Genomic DNA, 13,545 nt, shown 5'->3' on the forward strand with positions numbered 1-13,545 from the left:
CGGCTCTGTCTTTAAACTTGTGAAAGGAGGCCCTCAATATGGAGCTCCTCCAGGGGGCCCTCTCTGACTGGCTGTGTAGCTCCTCCAGGGGGCCCTCTCTGACTGGCTGTGTAGCTCCTCCAGGGGGCCCTCTCTGACTGGCTGTGTGGCTCCTCCAGGGGGCCCCTCTCTGACTGTGGCTCCTCCAGGGGGCCCCTCTCTGACTGACTGTAGCTCCTCCAGGGGGCCCTCTCTGACTGACTGTAGCTCCTCCAGGGGGCCCTCTCTGACTGGCTGTGTGGCTCCTCCAGGGGGCCCTCTCTGACTGGCTGCGTGGCTCCTCCAGGGGGCCCCCCTCTGACTGGCTGCGTGGCTCCTCCAGGGGGCCCCCCTCTGACTGGCTGCGTGGCTCCTCCAGGGGGCCCCCCTCTGACTGGCTGCGTGGCTCCTCCAGGGGGCCCCCCTCTGACTGGCTGCGTGGCTCCTCCAGGGGGCCCCCCTCTGACTGGCTGCGTGGCTCCTCCAGGGGGGCCCTTTCTGACTGGCTGTGTGGCTCCTCCAGGGGGCCCTCTCTGACTGGCTGTGTGGCTCTTTCCTGGGAGGGCCCTGTCAGTGCATAACTAAGGCAACCAGGTTTTGGGTTTAAATATGCTGCCTCTGTACCACTGGCTGCAAAGAATGAATGGTGTATCTTAATTTATTCACACTTCTGCCAAACATGATGGTGAAGAAAATTTTGATCTTGCTCTCCCTTGATCACAACCTATAATTTCAATTGTACCTCTGCAGGCAAGTCAGCTAAAGAGGGAGACCATCACGTATGAGGAGAAAGAGCAGCAGCTGGTCAGCGATTGTGTTAAAGAGCTCCGTAAGTTGGTAACAGTCTGTCTAATGTGGTGCATTTGTTGGTAACTCTTGAGGGAAGGCTGATCTCAGAACCCTCTGGAGTGGATGTAAAAAAACGTAGCTCTTTGTGACTAATAATTGAAGCTAAGTGTGTGTGTCTTTCTTAGGCGAGTCGAATAGTCAGATGGTGAGCCTGACTGAAGAACTTTCTCAGAAGAATGAGGATCTTATGAAACAGCAGGAGGAAATCTCCCAGCTCCTGTCACAGATAGTGGAGCTCCAACAGCGCCTCAAGCAGGTAAGAAACACGGATGAGGTGGGCAGACCAAAAAATAAGTAAATTAATTAAAAAATGTTTGTTTAAAAAAAAAAAAAAAGAGACGGGGTGAAAAACAGAGTGAAAAGAAGGAAATGAAGAGGGGACAGGTGAGAGATGTATATAAAACAAAGGGAGAGCTTATGGAGAGGGAAAACTCGGAGAGGCAGAGGAATCAAGATTGAGAGAGAAAACAGGAAATTCAGATGGAGATGAGGATGGAGAAAAGTGATGTGTGTTGATGTTTTCAGTTAGCACTGGAGAAAGAAGAGTTAAGGATTCATTTGCAAGCCTCAAAGGAAGCCCAGCGACAGCTAACTGCTGAGGTACGCGTGCGCGCACACACACACATTAAAGTGCATATCACGGGTAAATTCAGGAGCAAGATCAATGTAATTGTCCTATTTTATATTAAACTTTGGTCAAATATCTGTAACATTTTGTATTTTGGGCGCTTTTTTTTTTTTTTTTTTACCTTGCGCAATACCAGAAAAATTCAGTTGAAATCGAGCCAGTTGAGGCGAATTGGTCCGCCTCTGAAAAAACTTGGCATTTGGATTTCCCGGCAAACATTGATTTTCGTGACGTCGCGTGCGGGACGCCTCCTTCTGAATCCTACGTCAGCGCTGGTTTGTTTATGAGAAAACGACCTGGTGGTTTTCTGCAAATTTCTTCAACGTTATCGCGTAATTATTAAAATGGTTAACAGATGTATCGTAGGAGGGTGTAGCAACAGTAATCTTGATGGGATTAGTACGCATCGTTTCCCAAAAGACCGGACAATGAGAGAGAAATGGGAGCGCTTGGTCTACACAGGCTGTGCACTGAAACCGTGCAAAGCTCGCGCAGCCTGGTGGAGGATCTGCACGTGACGTCATGAATCTGTCTCCAGACTCCCTTGGGATTTTTACAGGCGCGTTTTATTTTATTTTTTTCTGCTGTAGACAGATGGCCTTGTGCAAAATTACCCTTCTGGATGAGTGTGTAAAGGGACATACTTTCATATAAAAAAAAAAAAAAACGAATTTGGTCCAGGATATGCACTTTAATGCAATTAAATATGGAAATAATTTACCAAGATACTGAAGATAGTATTTTGTACTGTGAGTAAATACTACTACGTTAGCCTAATTTAGCTGTGTATGTAAACCTGAATGTGTGTGACGCTGAAGGACAAAGGAGTAAGGCTGGGATTGGATGGTGAAGAAAGCACAGTGCGGCATGTCAAGTGTGTGTGTGTTTTAGCTAAACGAGTTGGCCGACAGGAATGCAGAGTGTGTTGGGATGCTGCACGAGTCTCAGGAAGAGGTTAAGGAGCTGCGCAGTAAAAACACTCCGTCTGCAGGCCTGCGCAGGCATCTCTCACACAGCCTGTACCCCATGGTGAGTTACACCTCTCTCTCTCATTATACTACACAAACCAAACTTTACCTTTTACTGCAGGAAGTAGGAAGAAACGTTTCAATTCAATGCCTTTATTGTCATTATACATCAAGTACAACAAAATTATGCTGCTACTCCAACTCGGTACTCAATGCCATCTATAAATAGTAAAATAATACAATAAATAAAACAGTAAAACAATGGAAAAACAACAACATCTATACAGAATGCAATCAAGAATAAAAAAGGCGTTTTTCTGTCATACCTTTATCATCTTCTTACAACCCCACCTTTCACCATCACCCCACAGAGCAAAAGTACCGAAAGTTAAAACACACTTTTTTTTTTTTTTTTTTTTTTTAATTATTTTCTGTAATAGTTTATGCAACTTTTTTGAAATGTCATGTTTGCCTGCCTCTCTTTTTCAGGAGTGTCTGGCAGCTGAGATTGAAGGCACCATGAGGAAGGAGTTGAGTGTAGAGGAGGAGATCGCATTTCAGGACCAGAGGTAATACAGACACACTGTTCAGACGGAATAAGATTTCCAGATATGTCTCAAGTATTGTTGCAGGAGGATGTCTGGAGAAATTATGATCGACTTGGATGGGATAAGTGTGATCTGTAAATCGGAGAGATGGGAGTGTTTTCATGATGGTGGTACTCATGATGGAGGTCATCATCCCAAAAAAAAATCCATGTGTACAATATATAACTCTTTTTTTTTTTTTTTTTTTTTTTTTTTTAAAACAAACTGATTTTGTATATTGCTTCTACTGTATTAACATTTAAATGGGGCAAATTTTTGTTTTTGTTTGTTAACCTTTGACATTCATACATGATTACCTAGATTTTGGTCAATTTTGGTGACGAAGTCAGGTTGTAAGCAGATCCTCTGTGTCCTCGGACTATATGATTAAATATTCAGCACTTGGCATTATATTGATTCACATGGCTATAAATAAACTGCATTTGGTAAAATTGGGCTTTCGTCCGATATATAAAAATAAAATATTTCTATCCACATTCACTGGATATGAACAATTGCGCACTCTGATTGATTGATTGATTGGCTACTCTACTATTAGGATATCAGTTCATATACCGTGAGTCAAGAAAAACAAAATGGCGGAGTGTGTTGCTGAACCAACCAAGGACGAAATAAAAACTACTCGAAAACAAAACCCCAAAAAAGACAAAAAAAAGCAACAAAATATGGAACAAAAGTATTTGATGGTAAGAACATGTCTTTTTTTTCAAGAATTATTTTAGCATTGTTCACAAATTGTTGCTGTCCTTTCGACGGTTTGTTTACATTCTAAGCGGAAATGAGTTTGTTGGACATTTTGTATCAAGTTTTTGTTTATCGAATTTGCAAAAATATAAAAATGCTCTGTTTCTCAAAATCCAGTGAATGAATGTGGATAGAATAAAACAATTATTAGACTCAGTCTTGTTGTACATGGCTTACAGTGGTGCTTAAGTTTGTGAACCGTTTAGAATTTTCTATATTTCTGCATAAATATGACCTAAAACATCATCAGATTTTCACACAAGTCCTAAAAGTAGATAAAGAGAACCCAGTTAAACAAATGAAACAAATTATACTTGGTCATTTATTTATTGAGGAAAATGATCCAATATTACATATCTGTGAGTGGCAAAAGTATGTGAACCTTTGCTTTCAGCATCCGGTGTGACCCCCTTGTGCAGCAATAACTGCAACTAAACATTTCCGGTAACTGTTGATCAGTCCTGCACACCGGCTTGGAGGAATTTTAGCCCGTTCCTCCATACAGAACAGCTTCAACTCTGGGATGTTGGTGGGTTTCCTCACATGAGCTGCTCGCTTCAGGTCCTTCCACAACATTTCCATTGGATTAAGGTCAGGACTTTGACTTGGCCATTCCAAAACATTATTTTTCTTTAACCATTCTTTGGTAGAACGACTTGTGTGCTTAGGGTCGTTGTCTTGCTGCATGACCCACCTTCTCTTGAGATTCAGTTCATGGACAGATGTCCTGACATTTTCCTTTAGAATTCACTGGTATAATTCAGAATTCATTGTTCCATCAATGATGGCAAGCCATCCTGGCCCAGATGCAGCAAAACAGGCCCAAACCATGATACTACCACCACCATGTTTCACAGATGGGATAAGGTTCTTATGCTGGAATGCAGTGTTTTCCTTTCTCCAAACATAACGCTTCTCATTTAAACCAAAAAGTTCTATTTTGGTCTCATCCATCCACAAAACATTTTTCCAATAGCCTTCTGGCTTGTCCACGTGATCTTTAGCAAACTGCAAACGAGCAGCAATGCTTCTTTTGGAGAGCAGTGGCTTTCTCCTTGCAACCCTGCCATGCACACCATTGTTGTTCAGTGTTCTCCTGATGGTGGACTCATGAGCATTAACATTAGCCAATGTGAGAGAGGCCTTCAGTTGCTTAGAAGTTACCCTGGGGTCCTCTGTGACCTCACCGACTATTACACGCCTTGCTCTTGGAGTGATCTTTGTTGGTCGACCACTCCTGGCGAGGGTAACAATGGTCTTGAATTTCCTCCATTTGTACACAATCTGTCTGAGTGTGGATTGGTGGAGTCCAAACTCTTTAGAGATGGTTTTGTAACCTTTACCAGCCTGATGAGCATCAACGCTTTTTCTGAGGTCCTCAGAAATTTCCTTTGCTTGTGCCATGATATACTTCCACAAATGTGTTGTGAAGATCAGACTTTGATAGATCCCTGTTCTTTAAATAAAACAGGGTGCCCACTCACACCTGATTTGTCATCCCACTGATTGAAGACACCTGACTGTAATTTCACCTTCAAATTAACTGCTAACCCTAGAGGTTCACATGCTTTTGCCACTCACAGATATGTAATATTGGATCATTTTCCTCAATAAATAAATGATCAAGTATTATAATTTTGTCTCATTTGTTTAACTGGGTTCTCTTTATCTACTTTTAGGACTTTGTGTGAAAATCTGATGATGTTTTAGGTCATATTTATGCAGAAATATATAGAACATTTCTAAAGGGTTCACAAACTTTCAAGCACCACTGTCTAGCCAACTGGGTGTTACGTGCCTCGTCGGCTATCAGCTCATGTACGACTCAGTTTTGTGGAATAGCTGTTAAATATATATATATATATATATATATATATATATATATATATATATATATATATATATATATATATATATATATATAGTCAAGCTCATCTCCACACCTAGGATTAACCCATGACTTTCGATCCTGTGTTGCAGGTTGAGCCAGAAGCGTGTGTTTCAAACGGTGAGGTCAACAAATGAGTCAATAATGCGAGCCGCGGCAGGGATGCCTCCTATTGCCACTGCAGTGTGGTGATGACATCACAGCCGTTTCACTCCAGCACACACCCCACACCTGACAGAGACACACAGCACGGCACAGACGAGTGAGTGTGTGTGTGGGGTCACTGTGCATTGTACGTTTTTCTGTGTGACAGTTCTGTACCGATGTGTGTGTGTCGTGTTTTCTTTCAGCAGTGTGAATGTGGGCCGCCCGGGCTCTCCTGGAGGAAATGACCTCGTCTCTGCGCTGCGTCGCCTCACTCTGAGGAGGCAGAATTTCCTGTGTGAACGTCAGTACTTTCAGGCTGAAAGGAACAGGAAGCTTCATGAGCTGTCTGACAGGGCGGAGTCAGAAGGTGGTGGGAGTGGCTGTAGCTCTCCAATGGGAAGCGTCTGCTCGTCCTTCACCAACCTCTCGGAGTTCTCTGTGTCCTCGAGCTGCTTTAAGACATTTTTGCCAGAGAAGTTGCAGATTGTAAAGCCCATGGAAGGTGAGTTTTTTTTTTTTTTTTGTTTTGTTAAAGAAAAAAAAAGGCGTAAATAGTGCCATGTTCACGGTGGTGTGGTGGTTAGCGCTGTCGCCTCACAGCAAGAAGGTCCGGGTTTGAGCCCTGTGGCCGGCGAGGGCCTTTCTGTGTGGAGTTTGCATGTTCTCCCCGTGTCCTCGTGGGTTTCCTCCGGGTGCTCCGGTTTCCCCCACAGTCCAAAGACATGCAGGTTAGGTTAACTGGTGACTCTAAATTGACCGTAGGTGTGAATGTGAGTGTGAATGGTTGTCTGTGTCTATGTGTCAGCCCTGTGATGACCTGGCGACTTGTCCAGGGTGTACCCCGCCTTTCACCCGTAGTCAGCTGGGATAGGCTCCAGCTTGCCTGCGACCCTGTAGAACAGGATAAAGCGGCTAGAGATAATGAGATGAGATGAGTGCCATGTTCACTACACCCTACAGTGGAACACTATTGTGTACTCGCTCATATCGGGAACAGATATTCAGTTGAATGTATTTGCAGCCTTATCAATACACGATATATTATGTATGATGTGTCCCAAACCATGCACCCTAATCACTGTATCGGGCACATCATCAGTACACCATGGGTGTGTCCCAAACCACACCCCCTTTGACGTTTTCCCTTGTCCTCTTGAAGGCTCTCTGACCCTGCATCACTGGCAGCAGCTGGCAAAACCTCACTTGGCCTCCATCCTTGACCTGCACCCAGGTGTGGTCACTAAGGGCTTTCGGCCGCTTCCCCAGGATGCCGTGTATCACCTGAACGACCTGGAGGAGGATGACGAGAACGACAGAGTGCCGTGGGTGGACAACACAAAGGGACATGATGAGAGGAAGACAGGAGAGGAGGGTGAAGATGAAGGGATCACATTCAATGTGCGCTTGTCCTCCACTCCAGAGGAAAGGAACAAGAGGAGTGTTTTCACGCCACTTCAAGCCCTGCCTCTTTCGCCATCTGTAACAGCATCTCCTGTCTCAGTGGCCGCAGCTGTGACCTTGGACACCGTAGCAAAATCAGCGGCAGGTTCAACGACACTTCCCGTGTCCCAGACAAGCCTGGGTGTTACTACAGCAGCGCCCTCTGTAGGTGAGGTGTAGGTTATTGTTCTAATAGCAGGTCTGATGATAGTGCAGCTCCAAATTCCAGGTTTATATTAATCCACTCATTCTGATCGTATGTGTGAGTTGTTTTTGTTTTTCTAAAACAGTGAATCCTGGTAAATCTCAGAGTACCACCTTCTCCACCTACACCTTCACCACCTGCCGCATCCTGCACCCCAGTGATGTCACGCAGGTCACACCCAGGTACTACTCTCTTATTGGCTGGTGTTTTTATTGCTGCAGTGTTTAATCAACTAGACTTTTGTGTGCGTTAGTGTTGTTGGATTAATGTGTGAGACTAATTTACTATTAATATTATCTCATCTTCTCTTCCTTTTTCGTCTGCTTTGCCTCGTGCTTTATTTTTTATTTCTCTCTCATTTGTCCCTTTTTCTGTAACATTTTTTTCCTCTTTTTCATCACTCTTTTTGTTTTATACTTTTTAAAATCGCTGTCCCTTTTCTTCTTTCTAATATTTCTCTTTTTCTGTTTCGTTGCGTTCTGTCTTTCGTCTTTTCATTCTCTCTTTCATTGTTCTTCTTTTTGTCTGTTTTCTTTCTTTGACACTTTCTCCTGTCATTTCCATCACTTTTCTTTCTTGCATTCTTGTTTTCATTCTTTTTCATGTTCCATATTTTCTCTTTTGCTTTTTTCCTTTTCACCTATTCTTTCTTTTGCTTTTTTTGTTCTTGTATTTTTTCCCCTCGTCTCCCCCCCCCATTTTCATGACTTCTTTCTTTCTTCTCTTCTCTTCTCTCAGCTGTGCCTCCACCCCGAGTTCTCTCCGCTCCGTTCCCTCCACCCCTGTCACTCCGTGCAGGTTGACTCTGGGTGACTCGTTTCCTCCTCGTCGCACCACAGTGCCCCCTGCTGGTTTGGCTAAGCTCCTGTTGGAGAAAGGCATCTCTGCCCAGAAAGTTCCTGCTCCCTTCAAACTGCCCCGGCCCCTGCATCTGCCCCCTATTACCCCTCCCAACTCCCCCTGCTCTTCCCCTGTACCCTTTGACTCAACCTCCACGCTTTCTGACAACTTCCTGGCATCACGGCCTGCCGAGATCTTCCTGCAAGACGTATACGGTGTGAAACCAGACCTCGTCGAACGCCTGCGCAAACTCGGATTGGACAAAAATGTCATTCGGACGGATTCGGACGCTGCTCAACAACCATCCACTCTGTTACCAACAGGAGGAGGAAGCTTATTGGTGGGTTTGAGACGGAACCAAAGCCTACCTGTTATGGTTGGTCAACGTAGCCCGTCCTACCCTAATCCACCCCCTCACCCCACCTCCCTTGCTCTACCTACACCACCCTGGGGTAACTTGAAACCACGTCCAACTCGTAGACATGCCTCGCTTTCTCAAGCTCCTCTTCCTCATGAGCATTAAAGAGTTGTTCAGGGTTTGGGGCAAAAAAGGGACTGGTGGTGATCGGATGAAAAATGTATTTTGTGGGCATGGATGGGATAATCGCTGACCTTTCTTGACCTTTGCTCACCTTTCTATAAACTAACAGACTAAAAGGCATGAAAAGGAGACGGCCGCTCTTCTGTGTTGTGGCTTATTTTAAAAAGCACAATTGTGTAAATAATGTTTTGGCATCGTTTTTGGTCTAGTTGTACGCATCACCAGGAAACGTTGCATGTCCTGATTTACGTCAGCAAGGGTGGAATTTAAGTGGTAGAGCTCAGCTTTGAGCACATGACCTCACCATGATCTTTTTTCCATTTAGTATAAACACTAGTTTCATTACATAATACAGTATATTATTATACATACGATGGAATAAAAACATGTGTTCTATTCCCTTCTAGCGGGTTTCATTCATTTGGTTTGATAGCATGCAATATTGTTAGCATATCGCTTATCCTATGTGTCTTATGTCACTCTATCCAATGGAGAATGAGCGTTGAATATGGTTTACGATATTGCATGGTCGTCAAGATGACATGACGTCACGCGTCGAAGACGTAAAACTTCCACGCTAGCGAGTGACTGACAATTTGTACGTAAACAAACATGGCTGCCAGGTTTGCGTCGTTAAATACAGAGGATTTTGAGAGAATTTTGAAAGAGAAAGACGCGTTGAACACCCAAAAGGAATGTGTAATAATAATAATAATAATGGCTTTTTCGTGGTATATCAGATATATTCCATTCAGCAACTTGTTCAATATTGTGCTAGCTGAATGGAATATATCTGATATACCACTCGATGCCAGCCAATATTATTTAAATATCTAATGGTAGCTATCTTACTCGTGAACTCTACAATATGTTGGCCTAACTTTGCATTCTAGCGACCTTGGTACCAGGTTCTAATCACACAATATGATAATTAGCTCAATGGTATCTTGTTAAATAGCTTACTTGACCATCGCTAGCTTGTAAGTAAACATGACTAGCTACCATTGGTGAGGCCCTTGTTAACTCAGGAATGATGATGTGCAGGAACCATTGATGAAATTTTTGCGCTAACGTTTTATTTTCCCCCATCAAATTTGACTCTTGCGTTCACCATTCACTCTTTCCACGTTTAAATGTCTCAGCCGCAGTTTAGCTGCAGTTGTATTCGTGCTGTCCGTTTACTGTATGCTCGAGGCTCTGCGGGTCGAGAAAGGTGAGAGAAAGTCGATCAGGGATACTGCATGTAGGGTGGAGTGATTGAAAGGAATAAAGAAAGTGTGTGACGGAATGAAAATTGGTACTTTTCATGTGGATTTATTAACGCGTAGATGGCTTGTGGTTAAGTTGAACAGGAAGCAAGATAAAGATGGATCATGAAGGAGAGGAACACGTGATTTAAAAAGAGCAATAAGAATGGAAGGAATACGTGAAATGATGAGCTTGCAGAGCCTCTAGAATGGAAGTAGTACTTGAATTCACTGCCGGTTAGTTTCCGTAATGTTGTTACCGTGTCTGTAACTCCTCACCCATTCTGCCATCCTAGTCATAATTTTACCCCAAAGCACATTTTACACCCTGATTTCATGATCACTAGTCTATCAGGAATTTAAATGCATTAGGGAAGAAGCTTTTTTTTTTCCCGAAAGATTGGGTAGGTTCGACATTTGAACGGTGCCTGCTCATATTTACGAAGCTCCGCCCCCAGGATCTGTGGCGGCCTGTCGAGTGTTTTATAAAATGACCGACCGGAAGCATATCCAAACAAGCGTTCCGGACTGGAAATCGGTTTTCCAAATGAGTTTTCCTTGTGACTTGATACACATTTGCTAAGGCCATGGCATTATCCATTGTTTATGTGGGTTTTTTTGTTTGTTTTTGTTTTCTCTACATGTCATTTGAGGTTACGCATACAAATGAGGAATTAAAAAAAAAAAAAAAGCCTAGTAATAAAAAATGACGATGAATTACCGTGCATATTTAATTTGTATTGTGTTTTTTCTAAAGGGAATGTGTACGAGTTTACTTCACATTTTTACACGCGCGCGCGCACACAGTGGCACAGTAGTTCAATCCTGAGCTCCAGTTACTGTCTGCCTGAAGTTTTACATGCTCTTTCTCATCGTGTCTGTGTGGGTTTCTTCCAGCTTCCTTCCACCTTCCAAAAACATGCTAGTAGGTGGACTGGCTACTGTAAATCGCCCCAGATCTAAATGACTGTGTGAAATGCGTTTTTGCATTGTTCGGGACTCCCTAAAGTGAATGACGCATGAAATGGAATGACGAATGACAGCTAGTGATTTGAACAATAAATGGTCCCTTGTCATTCAGATTCTTATAAATGGAATAACGATTGAAATGTAGGTGGAATGACATGCTTTCAGCTCATGAAATGGAATGACATTGTTTCTAAGTGGAATGACATACTTTTAGGTTATGTTATCAGTGATATCACCTTTTACAAATGGAATGACAGCGTTTCCAGGTGGAATGACGTACTTTGAGGCAATGTTATCAGTGATGTCACCTATAACCTAACCCTAACCCTAGAAACAATGTCATTCCATTTGTTAATTTGATATCACTGATAACATTGCCTCAAAGTATGTCATTCCACCTAGAAACCTTATCATTCCATTTGTAAAAGGTGATATCACTGACAACATTAGCTCAAAGTAAGTCAATACATATAGAAACCCTGTCATTCCATTTGTAAAAGCTGATATCCCACCAAGCACCCACTTATCCTAGGGAGGTCTAAAACTAAAGATTTCAATCGTTATTCCATTTGTAAGATGACAAGGGACCATTTATTGTTCAAATTTACTACCTGTCATTCGTCATTCCATTTCATGCGTCATTCACTTTCGGGAGTCCTCATTGTTCCCTGTGATGGCCTGCCATCCCATCCAGGTGCCTTGGATAGGCTCCAAATACTCCACAACTCTGACCAGGTCATTAACGCACTCAATTTTTGCGACTTCAATCCAGTGTGTTGTGATCAGCTGAGAGCAGGAACATAACACACAGCGATTATCAATACCAGCCAGTCTGAATGGTACTTTCTCATAACACTTGGTTGCAGTGCTGCCTTTTTACCGTCTGTGCTTTGCCGTTGATGTTTCTTTCCCCCCATTCAATGCACCTTTTTATTTTAATCCACTTTCCTAATTATTTTTATTATGAAATTACGACACAGTATCTACAAACAAGAGAACGTAACCATAAGCTAGTGGCATGAAGTAATTTTATGAAGCACTTTGATTTAGCAGAGATATTTCATAATATATGTTGCTAATGAATGTTATTTTGGTGAGTTGAGAAGGGATTCACTTTTAAAACCTTTTTGCGATGGTCCAAACCAAAATGAAACATGAGTTGGCCAGCGCTTTTGCTGGTTGGGCTTTATTACTGTTATTTTTATAATTGTCATTCTTTTTTTGTAAACTAAACTTGTATGTACAGTATGTTGTTGCAAAGTCTTGATTTTTGTGCCATTTTTAATAGCCATTGGATAATGCACTGAAACAAGGCGGGGCTTGTAACGTCCCCAAGATACTGGCTTGAGATATTTATCACATTTAATATTGCTTAAATAAATTGCTGAATGAATTTATTGCCATGTGTTGTACTGTACAGGATTTACACAATGTTGGACTGTTGCAAAGAAGCACAGCGTATAATTTGGATTCGATTGGCTCTGTGATCAATGTTTGTAATAGTAAATTAAATGATGGAATATTAAATAATTGTTTACACCAAATTTAGTCTGGCACTGGAGCTACAAGGCTAATGTTGCTAATAAGCACAAAGCTTTTCTGTGTATACATGCGCACAATTTTTTTTTTTTTTTTATATATACTTTCTCAAATGACAAAGATAATTACATTTTTAGTACACCATTTTTAACAAATGGGTAGCATAGCCTACAATTCAGAAAATGAGGTTTAAAGTTTAAACCACAGTAAAATGTCAGCTTTCTGTTGTAAGGCTTTCAAATGATAAAATTCTGGTTGTCCAAAATGGCTGCCCAAGTCGCCTGATATTTTGTTCATGTTTATATATGATGCACAGCAAGTCCCGCTGTGTTTTAATGACGTATATTTCTGGAAAAGTTTTTGGAAGACTAGCTGAGTAGCTCCAGGACAAAACTAACCAGTGTTGGACACAGAACATGTCTGAGCTGGCACCAAGTGCGTCTTAGCCACACAGATCCTCTCCCTCATTCTTGCGTCTTAGACACGCCAGGTGAGCGATGGAGATGATGTGCTGGTTATGAAGATGTGTTTGATATTCATTTGAAAAGCACAGAGATATGACTGTTGTCCTGTCTAAACGCCAATCAGTGCTGTTTTGTTGCCTCCTGTTATTTTTAAATAAAGCATTAAAAAAAATATACAGTATATTGTCTGCTTCCCCCCCCCCCCCCCCCCCCATCTCATCTCATATCATCTCTAGCCGCTTTATCCTTCTATAGGGTCGCAGGCAAGCTGGAGCCTATCCCAGCTGACTACGGGCGAAAGGCGGGGTACACCCTGGACAAGTCGCCAGGTCATCACAGGGCTGACACATAGACACAGACAACCATTCACACTCACACTCACACCTACGCTCAATTTAGAGTCACCAGTTAACCTAACCTGCATGTCTTTGGACTGTGGGGGAAACTGGA

At 42.6% G+C, this 13,545-nt stretch overlaps 1 protein-coding gene across 1 annotated transcript in view; it reads left to right on the forward strand.

Annotated features, from left to right (window-relative positions):
- Positions 1–13,269, forward strand: part of trak2 (trafficking protein, kinesin binding 2) — a 63,351-nt gene extending 50,082 nt beyond the window's left edge. Inside the window, 11 exon segments of the mRNA XM_060920053.1 lie at positions 769–847; positions 993–1,123; positions 1,393–1,467; positions 2,387–2,524; positions 2,953–3,032; positions 5,796–5,878; positions 5,881–5,965; positions 6,054–6,352; positions 7,010–7,459; positions 7,581–7,677; positions 8,234–13,269. Of these exon segments, the coding sequence (XP_060776036.1) occupies positions 769–847; positions 993–1,123; positions 1,393–1,467; positions 2,387–2,524; positions 2,953–3,032; positions 5,796–5,878; positions 5,881–5,965; positions 6,054–6,352; positions 7,010–7,459; positions 7,581–7,677; positions 8,234–8,858 (2,142 nt within the window). The 3' untranslated portion in view covers positions 8,859–13,269.
- Positions 13,270–13,545: the final 276 nt, after the last annotated feature.

Source organism: Neoarius graeffei, chromosome 4, assembly GCF_027579695.1.
Source record: "Neoarius graeffei isolate fNeoGra1 chromosome 4, fNeoGra1.pri, whole genome shotgun sequence".
Taxonomy (NCBI): domain Eukaryota; kingdom Metazoa; phylum Chordata; class Actinopteri; order Siluriformes; family Ariidae; genus Neoarius; species Neoarius graeffei.